General features: G+C 40.2%; 1 protein-coding gene across 3 annotated transcripts in view; it reads right to left on the bottom strand.

Annotated features, from left to right (window-relative positions):
• The window catches only part of ctnnal1 (catenin (cadherin-associated protein), alpha-like 1), a 323,714-nt gene that overhangs the window by 3,250 nt on the left and 295,311 nt on the right, over nucleotides 1-25,153 (bottom strand). For all 3 annotated transcript variants that reach the window (XM_080209873.1, XM_080209882.1, XM_080209892.1), the window contains exons 12-18: nucleotides 22,609-22,646; nucleotides 21,103-21,153; nucleotides 20,678-20,832; nucleotides 17,988-18,036; nucleotides 16,059-16,115; nucleotides 15,063-15,182; nucleotides 762-845 (exon numbers count right to left, since the gene is read on the bottom strand). In XM_080209873.1, coding sequence (XP_080065999.1) covers nucleotides 762-845; nucleotides 15,063-15,182; nucleotides 16,059-16,115; nucleotides 17,988-18,036; nucleotides 20,678-20,832; nucleotides 21,103-21,153; nucleotides 22,609-22,646 — 554 coding nt within the window. The remainder of the gene's footprint in view (nucleotides 1-761; nucleotides 846-15,062; nucleotides 15,183-16,058; nucleotides 16,116-17,987; nucleotides 18,037-20,677; nucleotides 20,833-21,102; nucleotides 21,154-22,608; nucleotides 22,647-25,153) is intronic.

Raw genomic sequence — 25,153 nt, 5'->3', positions numbered from 1 at the left:
ACTCATCCTATGATAAATCTCACATTTATATCAACAGAAATTGATGAAATTGTGGCACTGATTTTTTTCAACTGCAGGCCCTTTTCTTTCATTGAAAAAATTAAAGAATGCAGGATTTAAATGTTTGAACAGTTCCATTGAGTTCATCCACTTTTTATGCACAATCACGTCCACTTTTAACAACCGCAACAGCCATCCGATCTCTTCAAATAACTCCTTCAGTTTTAGGCATTTTGCTAAAGCCTGCAATTCACAATTTACATGTCTTGCTAATGAAAAACTGCACCTGTGTGAAGGCAGTTGCCACTTTAACATGTGCAGCTGCCTCAGAACTACATATCTGCAAACTACAATCCACTCCTAATCCTACCCTGGCAGCAATGCAGGTGAAAGGTTCTGGGACGGGACTTCCACAATCAGAGCTTTGGTACAATTTTGTCTAAGGTGCAGAGTACTTCCAATGCGTGGGACTGGAGGCCAATTCTTTAGGTCCACAACCCTTCATTAGACTAGTACTGTGTGTTTCCAACATTTTCTATTTTTATTTCAGATTTCCAGCATCAACAGTATTACAACATTTTAGATTTCAACAACACTGATTTCATACAAAGATTCATTCTTCAATTTTCATATTGAATTGCTTCATTACTGATATACAGGCCATGATCTGTCAATTAGCTATTTTGTTTGCAGTTGATAGATCTTTTGATCCATGCATTTAATTTTGTGAGATGATTTGTTTCAGGTTATTGATATCTTACCTTTTTTAATAGTTTGTAACAAAGAGAAAGAATAATCTTCAATACAGTCATTACATTCTTAGTTTCTTGAATGGACGTGTCAACCTAAAAATATATAATAATGTAATAAGCATTAATTATACTTATTTACTGAAACTATATTAAAGCTACTATTGGTACACACTTAACTCCTTGACACAGACTCCTTGCTGTTTTGGCTGCAGGATTGTTGCTCGGAGGCACGGAGGCTGACAAACTAAGGGAGCTTCACTAACAAGGTATGTTCAGTATGGGCTACTTCTGTATTCTGGATAGTTACCAGCTGTAGTGATCAGTGATGCTACTTCCGGTGACATCATGCATAATTTACTATACTGTGTTCAGTGCAAGTTCTCTGAAATACATTACATCTTCCATGCACATCCACCATACCTAACTGGATTGTGGCTGGAATCAGTACTTTTCATTGTAATTGTGTATCATTTCACTTATCCGTAGGTAAAATCTTCTTTGAATTTTCCACATTTGGAAATGTCAGAAGCAGGGGCTAGAGAAGGCATTTGGCCCCTAGAGTCTGCTCTGCTATTCTCTAAGTAAGAAGTCTCACAACACCAGGTTGAAGTCCAACAGGTTTATTTGGTAGCACAAGCCACAAGCTTTCTGAGCACTGCTCCTTCATCAGGTGATTGGGAGTTCTGTTTGTGAACAGAGATCTTCTGGGGGTGGAGAATTACAAAAATTCACAGCTCTTTGGGTAAAGAAAGTTCACTTTATCTCAGGCTTCAATGGTCAATCCTTTATTGAGATTGTGAACCCATCTTCTTGATTCCCCAGCCAGGGAACACATTTTCTCAGCATCCATCCTGTCAAGACTCTGAAGAATTTTGTGTGTTATAATGGATTCACTTCTCATTCAACTAGACTCCTGGCAAAATAAGGCTCATCTACTCAATCTCTCCTCCTAAGACAATCCGCTTGCCACAGGTGCCGGTTTAGTGAACCTTACTTGCCTTTTCTTGAGTGCAACAATGTCTTTCCTTGGCCAAGAAGATCAAAATTATATGCAAGACACTTGGTGGGGGTTCAACAATTACGCACACAGTAGCAGTATTCTTATTGCCTGATCCAGCTAACCTCCCTCCTAATTGCTTGCTGAGCTTGCAAGTTAACTTGGTGATTCACTGAATAGGGACTGCAATGTACATTTGTCACATGAAATATATTCTGCTTTGATCCTATCAAACTCGATATTTTGCACTTTGCTTCATTGTCTGCCATCTGCCACTCACCAACCAGTCAATATTCCTCTGTAGCCTCTTTGATTTGCACTTAGCATTTACCTTTCCATTCAACTTTGTATTGTCAGCAAAACTGGATGTGCTACACTCAGTCCCCTCATTCAAGTCATTAACATAAGTTATAAACAGCCAAGGCCCCAGTAGTGACTCCTATGCTACCCCACTAAATACAGCATGCCAACCCAAAAATGTCCCGTCTGTTTTCTGTCCATTAACCAAATGTCAATCCATACCAATATATTACTCAAAATTTCAAGTGCTAATTTTGCGCAACAACTTATGTGGTGCCTTTTTTTTAAATTCTAAATACACAACATCCACTGGTTCTACTTAATCCCTCCTTCTAATTATATCCTCAAAATAAAAGATTGGTCATAAATAAAACAGAAAACATTGCAGATACACAGGTCAGCAGTATCTGTGGAGAGAAAAATAGAGTTAACATTCCAGATCTGTGGCCTTTCATCTCCACAGATGCTGCCTGACCTGTTGATTATTTCAAACATTGCTGTTTTTAATTTCAGATTTTCAGCATCTGTCAATAACAGATTTGTCAAATGCGATTAGCTTTAATGCTAAATCTTTTTTTTAATTTCCATTTTCTATCTTCCTCCTTTCTTAAGTATTGAAACATGTTTGTTACATTCCAATCCTTGGGAACTGTTCTAAAATCCAAGGAAACCTGGAAGGTGACAACTTTGCATCTTTCTCTTTTAAAGCCCTAGGAATTAAGTCATTAAGTCCAAAAAACTTGTTAATTACCATCAGAAAGTTGCTCTATGATGATGATGCCACATTCCATAGGTTTTAAGTCGGTGCGCCTTGTTGTCCAACGAGGGGCATACAGGCGATGGGTTGTACTAGGTAGGGCTGCTCTTGGATGTTCGAGAATAGCCTAGTACTTCATGTCGTTAGTGTGCGCTTAAACTGGACCAGATGCTGGGCAACACGGTAGCTCAGTGACTATCACTGTTTGCTGTGCAGACACATGGATTTGGGCCAGTATCTGTGGGAGTTTGTGCATTCTCCCCGTGCTTGTGTGGGTTTTCTCCGGGTGCTCCGGTTTCCTCCCATACCCCAAAGATGTGCTATTAGGCTGATTGGAGGTAATAAATTGTCCCTAAATTAGTTTTCCCTCAATGTGGAATGCCATGAGCGTAGATAAGGGTCGTGGGTGGAGGGGGGACTGGTAATGTTAAAATGGCGGCATGGGCTTGTTGGGCCGAAGGGCCTGTTTCCCAGGCTGTTTTTGTTCTTTATTCATAGCAAGGAACATATTCAGCAGCAAATGGACAGGCTCACCCCATAAAGTTTGGTTTGACCATCGGGAAGAGAAATGTCAGGATTCAGGACATTGTCAATGCTGATAGATGGTGATGTGGCAATAGAGATTGTTGATAACTTCACACATCTCGGCTCCAAAGTCAATGGGAGCTGTCACTTGCTGCTAAAATCAGCGCACACATCACAAAAACTGCAGCTATTTCCAAGCCAAGTAAGACAGTGGAGAGCCACAGCAGTCTGAGAATATCAAACTGCAAGTCCACCAAGCCTGCATACTCAGCACACTCCTTTACACTGGTGAGATGTGGACAATATATGCTCTGCAGGAGAAAAGGCTGAATAGTTTCCACCTTCATGGATCCTTGGCATCTCTTGGCAGGACAAGGTCAACCCAGAGGTCCTGAAATGTGCCAATTCTATCACCAATATTAAGCCAATGATGTCTGTGCTGGCTCAGCTGTATATCCAAAGACTATGACAAAGACAATGAACTGGCCACTGGGTCAAGAGACTTTCTGGTGGCCATACCTCTGCGACAAGGATACCTGCAAACAAAATGTGAAGATGTTGAACATTGACACCAACAGCTGGGAGATAGCTGCAGATGGCTGTCCCCTCTACAGGCTAACTGTTTGGAAGGGCATTGAAAGAGGAGAGCAAAAATGAAAAGCTTAGCTGACTAAAGAGAGCCCAGAGAGAACAGAGGCCAACAAATCCTGCACGTTCTCAGCCCATAGTCTTCTTCCGCAGCGAAAAGTAGGGCTTCTGAGCCACACCAGGCGGGCAATGTTTAACTCAGTTGACAACCACAGCATTAAACCATCAGCTTACGAGACAGAATGCTGTCAACCAACCAGCACTCTCATTAATTTCTCATGCTTTCTTATAATTCTCAAATTCCTCATTCTCTCCAGCCCCCTTGTTTTCCAGTGTTTCTGGATCATGTTTTGTGTTCTCTACTATGAAGACAAATACAAAATATTTTTTCAACATCTCCATCAGACCCTCATTCCCCATTAACATTTCACCTCGTTGTTATTTCCATAGGAACCAATAACTTTTAAAGAAATTTCAACTTCTAATTATGAGCTGGAAAAAGTTATATGACAAGATTTCACATTTTAAAACTTTTACTGTAATTAATGACAAAGAAAACACAACTAAACACTTTGTTTGCAAGCAACTTGTATTTTAAACCACAGAAAATGGTGCTCTCCTTATATTTTTATCATCTATTGCACTCTCCATGGAATTGCAGTCCTTTTAGCAAACAGTCCACTGTTGCTCCCAGCGCACGTATTCTTGTATTCCCGTTTCATGAAGTAGTAACTTTTGTGTGACTATCTCCAGGTGCTTTAGTCAATTTTTGGAAAATATATTTCTTTTAAATCCACAACCAGCAGCAAAGCTATTTTGATAAGAATTCTTCTTCCTCGCCATGCCAGGACACATTCCCAAGAATCCTCCTACTTCTGCCTATGGTATTTCACAAATTAATTTTTGCTGCTGACCACATCAAACCTCTGCCTGCCTGTGATATTCAATGATTTTGTAGGGAAGCTTGTAACCTGATCAAAAAATTGGCTTCTCCTGTCCTATTCTCCATGATAATGTGAAACACATCAGCCATGATCTAGTTAGAAATGCTAATTACCTATCCATGACCCCAACTCCCTTAGAGGTAAATGGACATTTTGCAGAATAATTGTTTGTAAACAGATATTTACAATATATTTCTGGGACTTGTGAGACTCAGAGTCTATTCATTTTAAACTCAGAGACACATGCCATTGTCTACAAACCTAAATACCTTACATCTTCTACTTGGTAAAACAATCCAAGTTTTCCTATGATCTCTAACAATCAGACCACCTGGGCTTACTGATAAAAACAAATTACTGCAGATGCTGGAATCTGAAACCAAAAGAGAAAGTGCTGGAAATTCTCTGCAGGTCTGGCAGCATCTGTAAGGGGAGAAAAAAGCTGGCATTGAATCCTGATGACCCTTTGTCAAAGCTAAAAGGCATAGAAAGTGGGAGATATTTATATTGCAGGGAGAGAGAATGAAAGGTGAGTCATAGCCACAAAAACAAGGGGAAAACTGCAGACGAGCTGTAAATTATAACAGATGAAGATGTTGGGGGGGTGGTGGGGTGGGATAAAGATGAGATAGCAGTAGAATGTGGAAAAGGGGAAGCAGGGGAGAGAAAAGGGGCTTACTGTCAGGCAGACAGCTGAACAGGTCACATAACCCTTTCTTTTACCCTAAATTTAATGCTACATTCTCAAAAATATAATCTGAATTGTAACCAATCTTTCTTTACTTTCAATGGGCACACATTTACTTTCACTAATCTCTTTATATTTACATCCCTCTGGAAAGATTTACAGTTTGTTTTTATGCCTTTTCTTAATCTACATTTGTATTCTCTTTCTTATTGATTTCTTGGCCCTCCTTGGTTGAATTCTAAAATCTGCACAATGCTCAGGCTTATTGTTCATTTTGTCAACGTTTTAAGCTGCTTTCTGTGATCCCGTCCTATCTTTAACTAAAGATGTTAGACTACTTTTCCTGTCAGTTTTTCATGCCTCAAATTAAGGTAGATTTGTTCCAAATTATGTATTCATTATTTCACCCCTTCATCTACTGTCATCTCTGGACCATTCCCAGTACCCTGCCTAAATGAGTACAGAAATAGATGGTTAAAGCAGACGTATGTGTGGCTAGAGAGAGTGCAGCAGGGAGGAGTTTAGATTTCTGTGACACTGATTAATTCTGGCAGAGATGGGACCGCCTCAGATGGGCTACATTTAAACAGGGCCAGGACCAATTCCCTTGCAGGATGACTTGCTAGTGTAACTGGGGAAGGTTTAAAATAACCTGGAACGTCAGTAGATTATTGAGACACAGATAGCATCGAAATAGTAAGGTATTAAGTGGGTCCACCAAAAGAGAGGAAGTAAAAGTCCAGTGTTTTTGTGCAAGGATGTGAATTCATGGAGTGTGGTAAAGATTGATGAGTTGTATGTGCAGATAACCACATGAAACTGTGGCACTGTGGTGATAATGGAGACCTCGCTCAACGGAGGACAGGACTGGGTAATAAATACTCCTAGATACAAGTGTTAAGAAAAAATAGAGGAGGAAAGAAAGTAGGATGTGTGGTCATATTTATTAAGAGGAACATCATTGTGACACTTTCTCTCTCTCTCTGGCGCTGAGGGATCAAGATGTGGGTATGCCGGCGTTGGACTGGCGTAAACACAGTAAAAAGTCTGACAACACCAGGTTTTAGTCCAACCTATTTATTTGATAATATACTCACAAGCTTTCGAGGGGACTGCCTCTTCGTCAGGTGAATGGAGAGTTCTGGCCTCAGACAGAGCATATAAAGCACAGACAGTTTAGAGATTACTGATTAAAATGCGAATCCTTACACCTAACCTGCTGTTCAAGGCCTGAAGTGGCTGATAATGTGAGTGGGGGGAGCTGATAATGTGAGCTGAGGGATCAAGGACAGAATCAATTTAACTGGAGCTAAGGAACCAAAAGAGGAGCACTAGCATTGCTTGGTTTAGTTACTTGCCATCTATTAATGCAAAAGATACAGAGGAACAAATTTACAAGAAATTTCAGAAAAGTGCAAGAATTATTGAGCAATTATAATGGGTGACTTTAATTATCTAAGTATAGCCTAGGATACGAATAGTGCAAAGGGGCAAAAGGGACAAATTCTGAGTGCGTGTTCAGGAAATTCTTCTACAGGAATGTGTTTTCAGTTCTATGAGAAGGAATGTGCTGCCAGTTCTGGTTCTTGGGAAGGAGATGGACCAGGCATCAGTAGGAGAACATTTATGGGATAATGATCATTAAATCAAAAGGTTTAGGTTGACTATGGAAGATGTCAAGGAATAATGTAGCACAAGAGTAATTAACAGAGGAATTCAACTTCCAAAAGGGATCTGGCCCAGATAAATTGGGATCAAACACTGGCAGACAAAACTATAACTAAACAATGGGCTACTTTTACAAAAGATAGAGTTCAAGGGCAATCAGGGATAATCCATAAAGGAGAAATGTATGGCAACTAAACACATAGCTTCCTGTATGATGAAAGAGTTAAGAGTTACGATGAAACAGAAAAATTGCACTTATGACCAATGTCAATTGGATAACACAACAGAGAGCAGGCTGCATAGAGAAGGTTCACAGGGGAGAAAAGAACAAAAGAGAAGCAAAAAGAGAAAATAAGAAGAGACTGGCAGCTCACAAGGTAAGGGAGTCTAAATGTTTTAGAACATAGAACATAGAACATTACAGCGCAGAACAGGCCCTTCGGCCCACGATGTTGCGCCGACCAGTTACAAAAACAATGACCCACTAGCCTATACCAATCCCTTTTCGTCCATAAACCTATCCAGAGATCTCTTAAACGCCCCCAAACTAGACGCATTTACAACTGCAGCAGGCAGGGCATTCCAATCCCTCACCACCCGCTGGGTAAAGAACCTACCCCTGACATCCGTCCTGTAGCTACCCCCCCTTAATTTAAAGCCATGCCCCCTCGTGCTAGCTTTCTCCATCCGAGGAAAAAGGCTATCACTATCCACCCTATCTAAACCTCTAATCATCTTATATGTTTCAATAAGATCCCCTCTTAGCCGCCTTCTTTCCAACGAAAACAACCCTAAATCCCTCAGTCTCTCCTCATAGGACCTCCCCACCATACCAGGCAACATCCTAGTAAACCTCCTCTGCACCCTCTCCAACGCCTCCACATCCTTCTTGTAATGCGGGGACCAGAACTGCACACAGTACTCCAAGTGCGGCCGCACTAGAGTAGTGTACAGTTGCAACATTACACTGCGACTCCTAAATTCAATCCCCCTACCAATAAACGCCAAGACACCGTACGCCTTCTTAACTACCTTATCTACTTGATTCCCAACTTTCAGGGATCTATGTACACACACACCTAGATCCCTCTGTTCATCCACACTATTCAAAGTCCTCCCGTTAGCCCTATACTCGACACATCTGTTGCTCCTACCAAAGTGAATTACCTCACACTTCTCCGCATTAAATTCCATCCGCCACCTCTCGGCCCAGCTCTGCAACCTATCTAAGTCTCCCTGCAGACTATGACACCCTTCCTCACAATCTACCACACCTCCAATTTTGGTGTCATCAGCAAATTTACTAATCCACCCAACTATACCCTCATCCAGATCATTAATAAAAATTACGAACAACAGTGGCCCCAAAACAGATCCCTGAGGCACACCACTCGTAACTGTACATGGGCACATAAATAGTAAAAGATAAAATGAGGAATAGAGCCGATTAAGGACATAAAGAGGATTTACGCATGGAGGCAGGGGCCAGGCTGAGGTACTAAATGAATGCTTTGCATTTGTTTTTAGCAATGAAGATGATGATTCATGTTGAAAAATGAGGTAGTTCAGACACTGGAAGGCTGGGTAGACTGTTTATGGGTAATGTGGATAAGACATCAGGACTGGATGAGATGCAGCCAAGTGCGTCTCACTTGGCTTTCCTCAGGAAAGTGACAGTGGAAAATCCTGAGGCACTGGCCATAATTATCCAGCTGTCCTTGATCTGAAGAATTACACATGTTACACCCTTGTTCAAAAAAGGGTGTAAAGATAAATCCAACAACTACAGTTCAGTCAGTTTAACTTGGGGGATGGACAAGTTGTTAGAAAAAATTAAAGTGGAATAAAATTCATAGTCGCTTAGGCAAATACGTGTTAATTAAGAAAAGTTAGTGTGGATTTTTAAAGGGCGAATTGTGTTTAACTAACTTGGAGCATTTTAATCGGGTAACAGGGAGTTTTGATGAGGTAGGTGAGGTTAATGTGGTGGACATGGACTTCCAAAAAGCATTAGGTATGGTGCTGCACAACAGACTAATGAGTAAAGTTAGGCCACACACAATAAAAGCCACAGTAGGAACATGGATATGAAATGAGCTGAGTGACAGGAAACTGAACGTAGTCATTAATGCTGTTTGTCAGACTGGAGGAAAATGTGTAGTGGAGTGCCCCAGTATTAGAGCCCCTACTAATGACCTAGGCCACAATTCCAAAATCTGTAAATGATATAAAACTTGATATAAAACTCTCAGATACATACAGCATTACAGCGCAGTACAGGCCCTTTGGCCCTTGACGTTGCGCTGACTTGTGAAACCAATCTAAAGCACATCTAACATACACTATTCCAATATCATCCATATTTTATCCAATGACCAGTTAAACGCCCTTAATGTTGACAAAGCTAATACTATTGCAGGCAGGGCATTCCACGCTCTTACAACTCTCTGACATCTATCACCCCTCAATTTAAAGCTATGTCCCCTCATGCTAGCCATCTCCATCTGACGAAAAAGATTCACACTGTCCACCCTATCTAATCCTCTGAACATCTTATATGCCTCTATTAAGTCACCTCTTCACATTTTTTCTAACAAAAACAGCCTCAAGTCCCTCAACCTTTCCTCATAAGACCTTCCCACCACACTAGGCAACATCCTGGTAAATCTCCTCTGCAACCTTTCCAATGCTTCCACATCCTTGCTATAATGCGATACTCCAAATGCGGCCGCATCAGAGTTTTGTACAGCTGCAACCTGACCTCCTGGCTCCTAAACTTAATTCCTATACCAATAAAAGCTAACACACCATTCGCCTTCTTAACAACCCTATCAACCTGGGTGCCAACTTTTAGGGATCTATGCACATGGACACCAAGATCTCTCTGTTCATCCACACTACCAAGTATCTTACCATTAGCCCAGTACTCTGTATTCCTGTTACTCCATCCAAGTGAATCACTTCACACTTCTCTGCATTAAACTCCATTTGTCACCTCTCAACCCACTTCTGCAGCTTATCTGTGTCCCTTCCACACCATCCACAACTCCACCGACTTTAGTGTCATCTGCAAATTTACTAAACCATCCTCTATGCCCTCATCCAGGTCATTTATAAAAATGACAAACAGCAATGGCCCCAAAACAGATCCTTGCGGTACGCCAATAGCAACTGAACTCCATCAACCACTACCGTCTGTCTTCTTGCAGCTAGCCAATTTCTGATCCAAGCTGCTAAATCACCCTCAATCTCATGCCTCCAAATTTTCTGCAGTAGCTTACCATGGAGAACCTTATCAAACGCTTTACTGAAATCCGTGTACACCACATCAACTGCTTTACCCTCATCCACCTCTTTGGTCACCTTCTCAAAAGAACTCTAAGGTTTGTGAGGCATGACCTACCCTTCACAAAACTGTACAGAGAAAAGAGACTACAACTGAGAAGAAAGTATTGGCAGCAATGTGGGCATACAAGAAATTCTGGGGCTACGTGATCGGGATTGTGGTTCAGACCATAAGCCATTACGTCACTTTGAAAATGAAAGCAATTGTGAAAGTATTGTCTAGAAACCAAATTTTCAGACAGAGTTTAATTAGGTATGACTCCATAACGGAGTACATTAAAGGGAAGTATGGCAGTGGATGCACTTTTGAGGATGCCAGTTCAAGGAACCAATCTGGTAGATTTGTATTTCATCAAGGAAATGGAAGGCTTTACATCTCTCATTGCACAACACCTACTGGCTACTAAATAGCTGCAGGAGTTAAAAAAAGATAGCAGAAAGGTGACAGATAAGAAAATATAGTCAGGAAGGATCACCAGACTATACTCCTAAAAATACAGTACTGTGGCGGTACTTCAAACAGGCAAAGTACCTCACAATCATTACATAAGAACATAAGAAATAGGAGCAGGAGTAGGCCAACTAGCCCTTCGAGCCTGCCCCGCCATTCAATAAGATCATGGCTGATTTGTCATGGCTCAGTTCCACATTCCCGCCCTCTCCCCATAACCCTTAATCCCCTCTCTCATCAAAAACCCATCAACCCGCGTCTTAAAAATATATAGCGAGGCAGCCTCCACCACTTCAACGGGCAGAGAATTCCAGAGATTCACCACCCTTTGAGTGAAGAAGTTCCTCCTCAACTCTGTTCTAAACCGCCTCCCCCTTTATCTTGAGGCTATGCCCCCTAGTCCTACTATCCTTTCTGAGCAGGAAGAGTCTCTCCACCTCTATCCTATCCATCCCATTCATCATCTTATACGTCTCAATGAGATCTCCCCTCATTCTTCTAAACTCTAACGAGTACAAGCCTAATCTATTCAGCCTCTCCTCATAGCTCAACCCCCTCAACTCCGGCATCAGCCTAGTAAACCTCCTCTGCACTCCCTCCAAGGCCAAAATATCCTTGCGTAAGTACGGCGCCCAAAACTGCACACACTACTCCAGCTGCGGCCTCACCAATGCCCTATACAGCCGCAGCAAGACCTCCCTACTTTTATATTCAATCCCTCTCGCGATGAAAGCCAGCATCCCATTCGCCTTCCTGACCACCTGCTGCACCTGCAAGCTGGGTTTTTGCAACTCATGCACAAGGACCCCGAGGTCCCTCTGCACCGTCGCCTGCTGCAGTTTTTCTCCACGTAAGTAATAATCCTTCCTACCATTATTCCTACCAAAGTGGACCACCTCGCACTTGCCAACATTAAATTCCATTTGCCATTTCCTGGCCCATTCGCCCAGCCTATCTAGATCCTTCTGTAGACTCTCCCCACCCTCCGCACAATTTGCCGTTCCACCAATCTTGGTGTCATCAGCAAATTTCGACACCATACACTCGGTTCCCTCCTCCAGATCATCTATATAAATGGTAAATAGCTGAGGCCCCAGCACCGACCCCTGGGGCACTCCACTAGTCACCATCCGCCAATCCGAATAGCACCCGTTGACCCCCACTCTCTGCCTCCTATTTGACAACCAGTCCTCTATCCACGCTAACACCCTACCCCCAACTCCATGCCCCCTGACCTTCTGTAATATCCTCTTGTGAGGTACCTTGTCAAACGCCTTCTGAAAATCCAGAAAGACCACATCCACCGGCTCTCCTCGATCCACCGCCCTAGACACATCCTCATAGAACTCCAGTAAATTTATCAGACACGACTTCCCTTTAAGGAAACCGTGCTGCGTCTGCTCTATCAAGCAGTTCCCCTCAAGATGCCTCGCTATTTCCTCCTTGATGACGGATTCTAACATTTTACCTACAACAGACGTTAAACTAACAGGCCTATAATTCCCCGCCTTTTGCCTGGCACCTCCTAGTTTTTAATGACAGTACAGTCAGTCCGATAACATCTGGACTTGATTTTCTTCACCAGCATTACTCGAGAGATAGAAAAATGCCAGACACGAGCTCAGCCATCAGTCTGGTTGCCAGGCATTACTTGTTCTATCAGATAAATTATTTCAAATTGTATTACATGTGTAGTGAACAGCCAAGAGTAATAAGAGTGACCATCACCTTCTACTTTTTCATCAAGGCTGTGTAGAGCTTGGGGATGGATTTATTTGATCTTAAAGTTAAGATATTTCTTACTGTCATTGATTACTGCACAAGGTGGATTGAAGTGAACAGACTGCACAGCAATAGAATGGAAGCAATTGCTCAATCATTGAGGGGAATGTACAGAACACAGCTTTCAGACATTGCAGTGTCTGATAATGGTCTGCAGTTAGTTAACAAATTATTCCCAAGTGTTGTGAAGGAATACAGATTAATTTAGGAGATTGGCTTGTCTCAATATTCTCTGGCAAATGAAGAAGCTGAGAGGAGCGTATGAACCCTCAAAAACTTGATGAAGGAGATTGAAGGTATTAATATGACGCGTCTGAGATACAGAACCTCACTCTACAAAACGATTGAGTTGTTAATGGGAAGCAGACAGAGGGCAGGATTTTCTAGCCCGCTCACCCTGAAAATGGAAAATCCTGCCCGGGATCAAGAGGCCTTTCCAAGATCTACTCCTTGCCCACTACAGTTTCCGTAGTGGGTGGAATGGGAACATTCGCTCGGGAATACAAATACCAGTTCTGCTACAGAAACTAAGATCTAATATTACTTTCAATGACCACGAGAAGGTAAAACAGTGTGAGGAAAAACAGAGAAACAACAGAGCTTGTAACTTTATCTGGCACAGAGCATGAGACTGATCACTGCTGGAGCCTGGGGAGAGTAGCAGTAGGAGACCAACAGGAAGAAGGTGTAGCAGTCAAAGAGCTCTACAACTGAGGTCTTTCAGGATTGAGATGAACAATGGAACTATAAGGAAAAACCAGAGCTGCTTAATATTCTTGGAAGAAAGACAATAGAAAATTGGGCTTACTATACAGATCCTGATGGAGATAAAAAAAAGACAAAGCTCTACAGCCACTAGGGAAAAGGCACGCAAAGATAGAAAGGAGATGAAAGAATATCTCACCCCTCAAAGAGATCAGAAAAAGATCAAGAAGGTTGGTCAAGGCACCCCTTGTGGATATGTTGGATAACACTCGCGAAACAATCCTGAATGTGCTCAGTAGCACACAGAAAATCAACTTACATTACCAGTCAGGCTCGCAGTGTGGCTCATGTGTGTGTGCCGGAAGCCACATTTTTAGATACAAGACCCAGTTCTTTGCAGACAGAAAGAACATATCCACACTTTTATTTCTGGTTCATTCCCCAGGGCAATGCTTTGACTAGTCAATCACCCCAGTTTAAATTTGAACAAAGCTGAGCAACTAACTGCTTTATGCTGCATTTTCCAAGTCAACATCTCCACCAAAGTCCACTTGCCACCAATTAGCACTCTCTTCTCACGTTCTCCCTTTAAATTCTTGTGAGTTGCTCTGGTCAGAACAAGACAAAAAGCTTTGCCAACATGTCTCTTCAAGCAATATTTCAGTATTGCATAAATTATCTTCAAGTCTGCAGGATAATCTAAGAATTATCATGAATTGTAATGAGTGCTACAATTAAACAAATTAATCTACTGAACAGAAATGAATATTAAGGATATTGGTGTCCAGAAGGGTCAAAGCCATGAGAGCTAACCTTAACAAATGCCCATAGAAGAGTCATATTTTCCCAAGCTAAATGGAACAATTTTGTTAGCCCGAATTCATTGCAATATTTATAATCAGGAAGCAAGCGAGTATATAATATACAATGCAAATATTGTGAATGAAACCCTAAAATTGATTCAAATTTAGAATGACCATTATACATTGCAATCATTAATCCAATGCAGTTGATGTCACTAGGCATTGACTACATTGAGTATCTTAATTGCTAACACTCACCAAGAGCGTCTCAATCATGACAAATGGCAGGTTCTACCTCAAGTGAAAGTATTTTTGTCATCACTGGGGTTCTAATACCTCCAAAAGTGCATCAAGTTGCTTTTCTGAAGTGACTTTAATAGAGTAAAACCATAACACAGGAATGTTCTCACACAAACACAGAGTGAACCAGGTGGTGAAATACTATAGCAGATAATTAGAAGCTTGATCAAAGAGCTACATTCTAAGGAGCACTTTAAAGAAGTAAGGAGAACCAGAGCATTTCAGAAAGGAATTCTATAGCTTCGGGGGTCTACGCAATCAAACACAGTGACACACCAATGGTGGAGCAATTAAAACCAGGGATATGCAAAAGCACAGCATTTGAGGAGTGCAGGTATCTCAGGAGAGTTGAAGGGTTGGAGGAAATTTACAGAGTTAGTGAGGGACAGAGCCATTGTTAAATTGCAATTTGTAACCCACCCTTCCAGCCATTATTCCATATAAAGAAAGCACAGACCTTAGCAAAAATTGCAGCTTTGCCATGAACAGGAGTCTTGCTGGTCATCTGCAACTGCTGACAGAGTGTAGGAAATCTCTCTGACTCCAACATTAGAGCTGCTTTTTCATCCTCTTCCAGCTGAGGACAATAAAAGATATTTGGTACAGATTTAAATCACTGTCAGGACACATTGCATGGGATCAAATTAGAACCGCATCAAGTCATCAGTTTTGTAATTAAATATTCCAATATTTAAACTAAATTAAATGTTCAAGATTTTGAAACATCTTGTCGGTTATTTGTTTCACGTGCATTTAATGTGTCACAGTCATGCTGAATAAGCCCAGCTTCTTCAGATTAGATGTTACAGCTAATAAACACATCAGTTGCATAGCTAATGAAACAAAATCCAAGATGATCTGGCTGTGATAATTGTACTATCCTTCAAACTGCTGTAGAACACGATCTGCACATAAATAAGAATGCGTGCCCAGCACTCTGACCTGTCTCAGGTAGGTATATTGTGGCAGCAAAAAGAGAATTAACATTGATTTGAAATAGAAATTGATGTTCAAATGCCACCAAATTTGTGCCATGTATAAGTGCTTATGGATGAGATTCCAGATCAAATCAAACTCTGTCCATAGAGAATTTGAACCACAAAGATTTTCCAAAGATGAATAACTTAGTGCTGACTTTTATGCCAACTTTCAAGGCACACATTTCTTAATATAAAACATCTGAAAAAGCTTCTACTGGAAACACACAGCAGGTATGTCAGAGTGAAGATTGATTAACATTTTGGGCAGTGAACCTATGTCAAAACAGAAGAAAAGCTTTTGTTTGATGAAGGGTGCACACCATTTTTTTAAACCCCATCCTTCCCAAGTTTACTCACACTGAATATGAAGGAGACACAACTGTACTGAAACTCCGATACATTGCAGAAGTAATGCCTGCATGTCTTTGTAACGGTGCAAGAATGCAAATCTGCAGTGGTCCTTGGCAGCATACCTGATTTGAGAGAGAATGAAGAGATGTGTGCAATCTAAGACCTTCTTCAGCAAAGATCTGCAACAGAGAAAAGTACAATGAAATTATTACTTTCTTACATGCACAAAATGTCCATTAAACCTGCTCTCTGCATTTGTACTGGTCTATCCATACTTCAGTCTGTGAAGAAGTTAAAGGTTACCAAGTAGAGAATCGTAGGAATTAAAAGAAACCCTTGTTCTTAAGGTTTCCTGAGGAGTGGTAGAACTCTGAAGAGTGCAGCTTAACAGAGGGATCTGGGAATACAGGTACAGAATTCCCCAAAAGTGACATCACATTTAGGATAGGGTCGTAAAGAGTGCTTTTGGTACACTGGCCTTTATAAATCGGAGTATCGAGTATAAAAGTTGGAGTGTTATGATAAGGTTATATAAGGCATTGGTGAGGCCGAATTTAGAGTATTGTGTACAGTTTTGGTCACCTAGTCACAGGAAGGATGTAAATAAGGTTGAAAGAGTGCAGAGAAGGTCCACAAGGATGTTGCCGGGACTTGAGAAGCTGAGTTACAGAGAGAGATTGAATAGGTTAGGACTTTATTCCCTGGAGCGTAGAAGAATGAGGGTACATTTGATAGAGGTGTATAAGATTTTGATGGGTATAGATAGACTGAATGCAAGCAGGCTTTTTCTGCTGAGGCTAGTGGAGAAAAAAACCAGAGGGCATGGGTTAAGGGTGAAAGGAAAAAAGTTTAAAGGAAATATTAGGGGGGCTTCTTCACGCAGAGCGTGGTGGGAGTGTGGAATGAACTGCCGGATAAAGTGGTAAATGCAGGCTCACTTTTAACATTTAAGAAAAACTTGGATGGGTTCATGGATGAGAGGGGTGTGGAGGGATATGGTCCAAGTGTAGGTCAGTGGGACTAGGCAAAAAATGGTTCGGCACAGACAAGAAGGGCCAAAAGGCCTGTTTCTGAGCTGTAATTTTCTGTGGTTTCTATGACCACTGAGTAAAATTTCACATTTCATACTAATTTTTTTATTCATTCGTGGGACATGAGCTTTGCTGGCTAGGCCAGTATTTATTGCCCATCCCTAGTTCCCTTGAACTGAGTGGCTTGTGGGGCCATTTCAGAGTCAACCACATTGCAGTGGGTATGGAGTCATATGTGTACATCATGCTCATGATTGCTAACACACATTATCACACAAGAAAGAGTGGGTTATTTTACATTACAAACAATGCAGTAGTACAACCAAACTGCAGTAGCTGCTTGTTCCCCCGGTTTGCTGTTTTGACAGCCATTCCCATTTCCCACTGGACTTGAATCTCAGTAGCCAGAACTCCTGTCAGATGTAGGAAGCAGCATTGTTCATACTTAGAAAGAAGGATCACGTAACTTAATTTAGACCCCAATGTCGTTTCCATCTCTGTCCACTTGACCAGCACAAGCTCTTGCTCCCACTCACTGTTCATGATGGTACAACTTGGGAGACAAGTAACCTTTGTTATTTGATACCTTTTACCTGGGGACTTGGAAGCATGTACACAGCAGCTAACAAAGGAGCCACACTGCCACAGAAGCAGTGTATGATGGCCGTCAGATACTTAGTGGCCACTCCTGCTATTTCCACAGTAAATAACGTCACTTAAGTAACCAATCAAATGGAAGTGTTTCAACACAGATCACAGACCCTAACATTACTGCAAATACAATTACTGATATGTGCACAAGACTTCTACTTCACCAAGACATGTATTCCAAAGCACACCCAAAATTGCATGAACTGAGTTAAAATTATATAGTTCAAATGCAACAGTATTATCCACTTCCAGGAAAAATCATGGTATAAAGACAGCATGTATGAACAATAACCTCACAACTGTTTCCATTTGAAGAAAAGTCTGTTTACATCAAGTCTAATATGAAGACATAGCGAACAGTCCACTCACATCGGCCTGGTGAAATAAATCCTGTGTTGTTTTCAAAAGGCCTTCTCCTCTGAAATAAAGAGAAAAAGAGACATGATTCTAGGATTCATTTTTGAGTATGGTGTAGCAAATTAGATTTTAAAATGACAACATAGGATGGATAAAACAATGTACACCAATGATAGTGCTTGTAAAATGTACTATCAATGCTAACGTGGTGAAGCATTATGATGCTTAGTGAATGAAGTTATATGACAGAGTGGTAGGAAACAGCCATGGCCAGTTCCCCATCTCAGCTGTTTTCAGGAAGATGCCAAAAGAGAGTCAAGTACTGCCACGCTGGATGGGTTTTGGAGGGGGAGGGGGGAAATAGATAAATCAGAGCAAAATTTACCATGCATTACTATTACCCAATAGTAGAAATCAGCAAAGACTGGGTGAAAGTTGACTTCCTGACGACTGGGGAATGGTGTGTCGCACTGGGAGATCTAAAAGAAACTTAAAAAGAGGCCACCTAGATTTCATGGAAGCACATGAATAGGTAATAAAGACCCTTCTGATGGGGTCAAATAAAAAGAAACCCAAATATTTATCATGGATAATCTTATTATGTTAAAAATTAAGCTAGATTTTACATTGAGGAAATAAATACCCCATTGTGTTTCTCAGTAAATCAGAGGTTGTGCTATTTAATAAGAACAGTAACATTATAAGATGGGGCACACAATATATTACTTTACTATTGGAGATTATAGGATAAAGTATTATTCCATGTAAACTGAACTAACCTTTTAATACTTCAAGTTACATCATTCTTTATAGCAACACGCACAGGTCAGAGGGTTCTCAGAAACCAGTAGGAATTAAGTCAAAGTTTTATACTTTTATTTTACGTACAATAAATGAATTTTAAATGTGTAATTGAGCTTGATACCTGAAGAGTGTTGGATATATTTCAAAACGTATTACATATTATACAGCAGAAACCCTGTTCCATTGTCATAGAATCGTGCAATGCAGAAAAGGCCCATCGGCCCATCAAGTTTGCACTGACAGTAACTACCACTAAAATCACAGAAATCATTTCCCAGTACTTGTTCCACATCCTTGAATGTTATGTTTCAAGTGCTCATCCAAATACTTTTTAAATGTTGTAAGGTTTCTGGCCTCTGCTATCTTTCCAGTCACTGCATGCCACATTCCCACCACCCTCAAGTGAAAATGTATTTTTCTTAAATTCCCTTTGAATCGCATGCTCTTTACCTTAAAACCATGCCTCCTCTTGATTGACCCTTCAACCAAGGGGAACAGCTGCTTCCTATTCACGCTACCAAAACCCCTCAATTGTATACACCTCAATCATGTGCCCCCCTTAGCCTTCTCTACTCTAGAGAAAGCAGTCTAAGCCTATCTAGTCTCTCCTTATAGCGGAAATGCCCCATCCCAGGTGAATCTCCTCTGTAGCCCTCTAACACAATCACATCCTTCCTATAGTAAGGTGACAATAGCGGCATACAGTACTCCAGCTGTGCTGTGGCCTAACCAATGTTCTGTACAGCTCTAACACTACCTTCTTGCTCTTATATTCTATGCCACAACTGATAAAAACAAATGCCCCATTTGCCTTCCTAACTAACCTATTTACCTGCTTTGCCACCTTCAGGGATCAGTGAGTAAGTATCCACCCACTCACCCTAAATTTGTGAGGACAAGGATATTATACCCTGTAATGCACAGTGTATTATTCTGGCGTCATGTGTGTGAATGCTGCATGTCCGAGTGAGAAAGACAGATAGAGTCAAATTACTGGATAAACGTGAGCATCACAATTAGTGAAAAATGCACCTATATTAAGAAGCTATATTCTGTTGCAGGAAGTTTTCTGTATTTCAAATGCCTACACCTTTTCTACTCAAAAGGATTGTTGGAGGAAATTGGCATAAAAACAAAACATCTGTATGAAATTTGCTTAGAAAAATTGACCTATAACTAATATAACAGAAAAACATGACATAGTAGACAGATGCCACACCAGATTGACTAGAAGAAAAGTTGGGAAAGTGGCAGTGACTACACCATAGGAATGTCACGAATTGTCTATAGCCTAATGTTTGGATCAGCAGTTTGGAGTGAACAAGTGACAGATACCTGGCCATAGAAACCCCTGAATACAACAGACAAAGCTGAATGGATGACACATTGGGGATTGGACCAAGGGCGAGGGTGGGAGGGATCCCCATATATTGAAGCAACATGTGCTATTTTTCCCCCCCTCCCCATCCTAACAGATTGCGATATCAGTATAATACAGTTGGTTTTCTGATTGGCCAATTCCCACTGACAAACACACTCTGAAACCATTGGACGGGTAATCTCAGGCCTGCAGTCCTGAATTTCCAATCATTCTTTCAGATAGACTGAGAATCAAGAAGAAGCAAGCCTGTGAGGTCCAAATACTCCTCCCTATGAACCACTCTCCAAGACTGGAGTGCGTGATTTCCACATCAGTCGTCTTTTATGGGGTTCCTCGATGTGACTGTGTAGACAGTTTTGTGTGGTAGGCAGATATGACAACTAGAATTCAAATAGAGAATGCCTATATTTAATAATTGAGTACATTTTTTTTCCTACATTTACCAGAAGAAATTAACAAGCTTGTTTAAAAAGAGAGCAAAATGTTTCTGCAAAGTTGATTTTATAGTCAATCTTACCTTGTAAAAAGATACATAGAATATGCCATGCTCGACATGCTCTGTGCTTGACGAAGAACTTCATTGTCTTGGTCCTCCCATCTTTCTGTTTCTGCATCTACATCTGATGTGTGCAAACGCAGCTCCAACCCTAATTTTGCTATTTTTGCCTGTTCCTGTAACAAGAGAAACATTTCCTTCCAGATGTTGCTAAGCACAATGCAGGGCAAAGCAAGAGCAAGTATGAAAAAAAACTGGTATTTACATCCAACAGATAAAACTAGGTTATTCCTCCATTAATGTTTATAAGATCATTCAGTACAGAAGACGACCATTTAACTTATTATATCTTCACTGACTCTTTGAAAATTTCCAATTAGTCTCGTCCCCTGCTATTTCCACAGACCTGCAAATTTACACTTTATAATCTTTACAAAAACTCTTACCTCAGCATCTAGTTTGACTGCTTTAACAGTCTTCAAATTCGTACTGTGTTTCTGTTACAAACAAAAAAAGGAATTAAGAGTTTAAAATACATCAAAATCCTTATTACATTTAAAATACATTTAAGCTAGCTTGGTGTAGTTTTATAATCAAAGCTAAAAATGGATTATCATATTTTTAATCAGAATGTCTAGTCCACATATGAGCAACATGATTTTAAATAGCTGAAAAGTATTTAAAAAAATGACACCAAATTATTTCCTACTTACATTTTTTGTTAGCAGAAAACCTTTTAGTTTTTTAAAGCCTACCAGTGTCCTTAAACCTAAACAAACAGCTTGAAAAGCCTCCTTGAAAGTGATGAACAGGCACATTAACAGAAATTTGCAATCATGATTAATTTAGTCAAGGTTTAATGGGCAGCCTTGTGGGTGGGACTAGTTTCCAATGTTTTAAAACAGTGTAAATGATTGTGAAATCTCTACTTGTACTGGACACAATTTGCATTCAAAAATTCTTGGTCTTTTGGGGCAAAATACACGGTAGAAAAATAGTGCAGCAGAGCAGAGACTCCAGAACCTTTTATTCATTCGTTCAAGTGTTCTAAAAGTCAGAATCTCCAGTTACTATTGCAATATTTTGTTCTACATTACAGGATGCACAAAGGCTCTTTATACAACACTAACTATTCTTTCATGGTATTGTTCACAGGTAGTCTGCAGCAGTTGTAATATTTATATTCTAACCTTATAACCTTTAGGCTCATTACTCATTAATGTCTTGTGGGCAAATGGCACAAGTAACTTTTAATTGATCTTGGGATCTAATTATTGTTGCTAGAAGCTTCTCTGGTTGGCAGTTGTTTTGCTGCTCTCAAAACCTCTTCAGGTTAACACAAGGACAGAAAAAACAGCAGCATTATTCATTTGTGACTTGCTGCTTTATACCACATACTGCATTTGACGTGCAGCAAACACCCTCAACATTTACATAAAATGTGCTCTTTGTGCAACATTACATAATAACAAACTTGAGATATGGCAGTCACACATAAATTTCAGTTTTATTCAGGCCTTTCTTTCTTTAAAAAACATTGTTGCATTGCTAGTTTTCAGGGCAGGCCGGTAAATGTGGTAGGTATCTCACATGATCACCTGGTGGTTAATATAAATAAGGGCTAATTGTTAATTTTGGACACATTATCTCACTTATTGTATATATAAGCACAAAGCCTTCTGCTCACAAGTGAATCATTGAGCTTGTGGAAACGGCTTCTTATCTGCAACACAAGATAGTATTTTTAGAAGAAAGTCTCAACTCCAAAAGATATGGGGACAATTTTAAGCCACAGTAGAAATAAAACATGGGAGAGATGTAAAAGGGATTGCCAATTCATCATCACTTATTTTATATTATTGTATAAAGTCAGAATGACCCTGTAGCTTATGGCATTTCAAAATGGGCTTTGAACTGAAATTTTTAAATTAAATATATATTTAAAAACTCACCCCTGGTCTAGGTAGGGACAGGTATGCACGCTTCTCTCCTAGGGAAACAGATGCAAATAAACCATTTTGAACAACGGACAAAATGATGAAAGCTGCATTTAAGTACAATGAATTACAGACAATTTCCAGGTCTTCCCATTACATCTCAACTTTTCATATCTTAGAAGTACTAAGAATTAGATACATAACCATGTTTATTGCAATAAGTTTTGAGTTTGCAGTACAATGAGTTCAGTATTGTCTACCAATATATTTGGGGTTATAAACTAAATTACTTAAAGTTAAAGCTATACTAAAATGAATGAGGCAATTTTCACCAAGATTCTTTTAAACATTTCTTTCCCATAATCGGGATCTATTTCCTCAAACACAATGTGGCTTTCTGTCTTAACCACAAAAATAAATAGCTCTTTGTTAAAGATGCCGTTGTCAAATATAATCTATCCTCTTAAAATTGCCCAGACACCACCTGACCATTTCATAACTTTTGCTCTTCTGTTCTCAATTCCTTCATTCTCAAAGGCACATGACCTTGAAATGAGGTTTGGATGTGCGTAAAATTCCTCCCTCTGTTAGCTTAATGGACACGCATTTACTTTAAATGGGTTACCACTGGTAAAATGACACAGGGATAGTTTGTTGATATAAATGTGGTAAATAATTCAAGACCAGCATCTCAGAGCATGCTTTAAAATGTATGAGAGTTGTTGCAGGGCAAATCAATTAGCACCGCTCGCCTGGATATACAATTGGCTAGCTGCACTTGTCCAAGTCCACACCTGTCAAAATTGGAGTTGAAAATGTGAGATTACAGCTAAAACACTGCGACCCCAGCCAGCATTCACATCCTTGAGAAATAAACTCCTTCACGTGCTTTTTCTCCACACCCAATGAAATGGCCATATAGCTAAAACAATACTGCAAAATCTGCCCGAGTAACATGCCAAAAGCGATTACAAAACACCTTGCCTGCTTGTTGCACAATGACCCAAGTACAAATCAATCAACTGATAGTTACTTAATTCAGGGGAAATGTTATTTTCAAAATTCAAAGAGTCTGGGTTTATTCCTTAAACTGAGTTTCAAAGTAATTCTATAATAACAGCAGATGCAGAATACATCGGCCCTGAAAACTGATCCCTGGTTAAGTGTTCCTTCGAAAGCAAACTGGACTGAATTTAATATTCTGAGACAATGCTTTTTAAAGAAATAAGAGACAATCAAAAAATAAAGATTGTAATGTTTGCAGTGCCATGCAGGTCAAGAATAATACCAATGGTAATTAAACCAGGAACAGATATAAACAGCAGTAGGTAATAATTCTTCAAAAGCTTTTTCTGTTCTCTTTGCATTTTATTATTGGGTCTGGTTATGCTATGGTTACTTTCAATCATTTGAGTAGATCAAGCAAATGGCAGAGCAGACTCAATGGGCCAAATGGCTTAATTCTGTTCCGACATCTTCTGAACTTATGAAGCAAATGTGCAGAGATACCATCACTTATGAACTTCGGAACAATGGTTAAATTTTAATGGTTGGGAGCTAGTATGACAGTAACATGAACAATATTTAAATAAAACCTAAAATGCTTTAGGAGATGAAATTGAGAATGAAAACTTTTTAAAACTTCACTTCTTTAGCAATGCTACCCTTCAAGTTCATAACCTGATATTGGGGAGAAATCATAGTTAGAGGATAAGGGATAAACCTTTGAGAACTGAGGTGAGGAGAAGTTTGATCACCCAGAGGGTTGTGGATGTGTGGAATTCACTACCACAGACTGTAATTGAGGCCAAAACGTTATGTTATTTCAAGAAGAAATTGGATATAGCTCTTGGGACTAAAGGGACCAAGGGATATGGAAGGAGTGGGGGGTGGTAATCAGGACATTGCATTTGATTATCAGTTGTGATCATAATGAATGGCAGAGCAGGCTCGAAGAGCCGAATGGACTACTCCTGCTTCTAGTTTCTACAAAAACAGATCTTTCATTCCCTCTTACAGACAATAAATTCACTCACAAACTAACAGTGCAACTTTAAAATAGATTAATACATCCCTTACAGTCAATTATCTGGTATTATGAGAAAAGCATATTTACTTTGTGTGAAGACGCAGGACCAGACAATTCACACTGATCCCTTTAAAGGGGAGGTTGGACATTTTTTTTGTTTGACCAAAAATAAATGAAAATGACACACACAAGGATGGGACAGGATGCAGCAAAAACCAATGAGATTCATACAAAATATGTAAAGGGTGATATCCAGGACAACATGAGAAATTTCCAAAAATTAACTGTTGGGAAGACCAATGCCTTGATTTTCCATCCTTGCTATCAGCTCTATCCTTCTCCCTAGGAACTGAGACTGATCAAGGCGACTCACAACTTTGGTGCCATTTAAGGCTGTGAAATTCCTAACCACATACCTGCGCCTTGACTAAGGTAGCCTATTCTACGTCTGTAACATCACTCAAATTAAGTCCATTCCTGCCTCAGCTCTTTTCCTACTGAAGTCTCATTCGTACTTTTGCTGGACTAAGT

Source organism: Carcharhinus amblyrhynchos, chromosome 2 (assembly GCF_965287045.1).
Source record: "Carcharhinus amblyrhynchos chromosome 2, sCarAmb.v2.hapA, whole genome shotgun sequence".
NCBI lineage: Eukaryota > Metazoa > Chordata > Chondrichthyes > Carcharhiniformes > Carcharhinidae > Carcharhinus > Carcharhinus amblyrhynchos.
The sequence above is the reverse complement of the archived record's forward strand: the minus strand, read 5'-3'. Positions and strand labels throughout refer to the sequence as shown.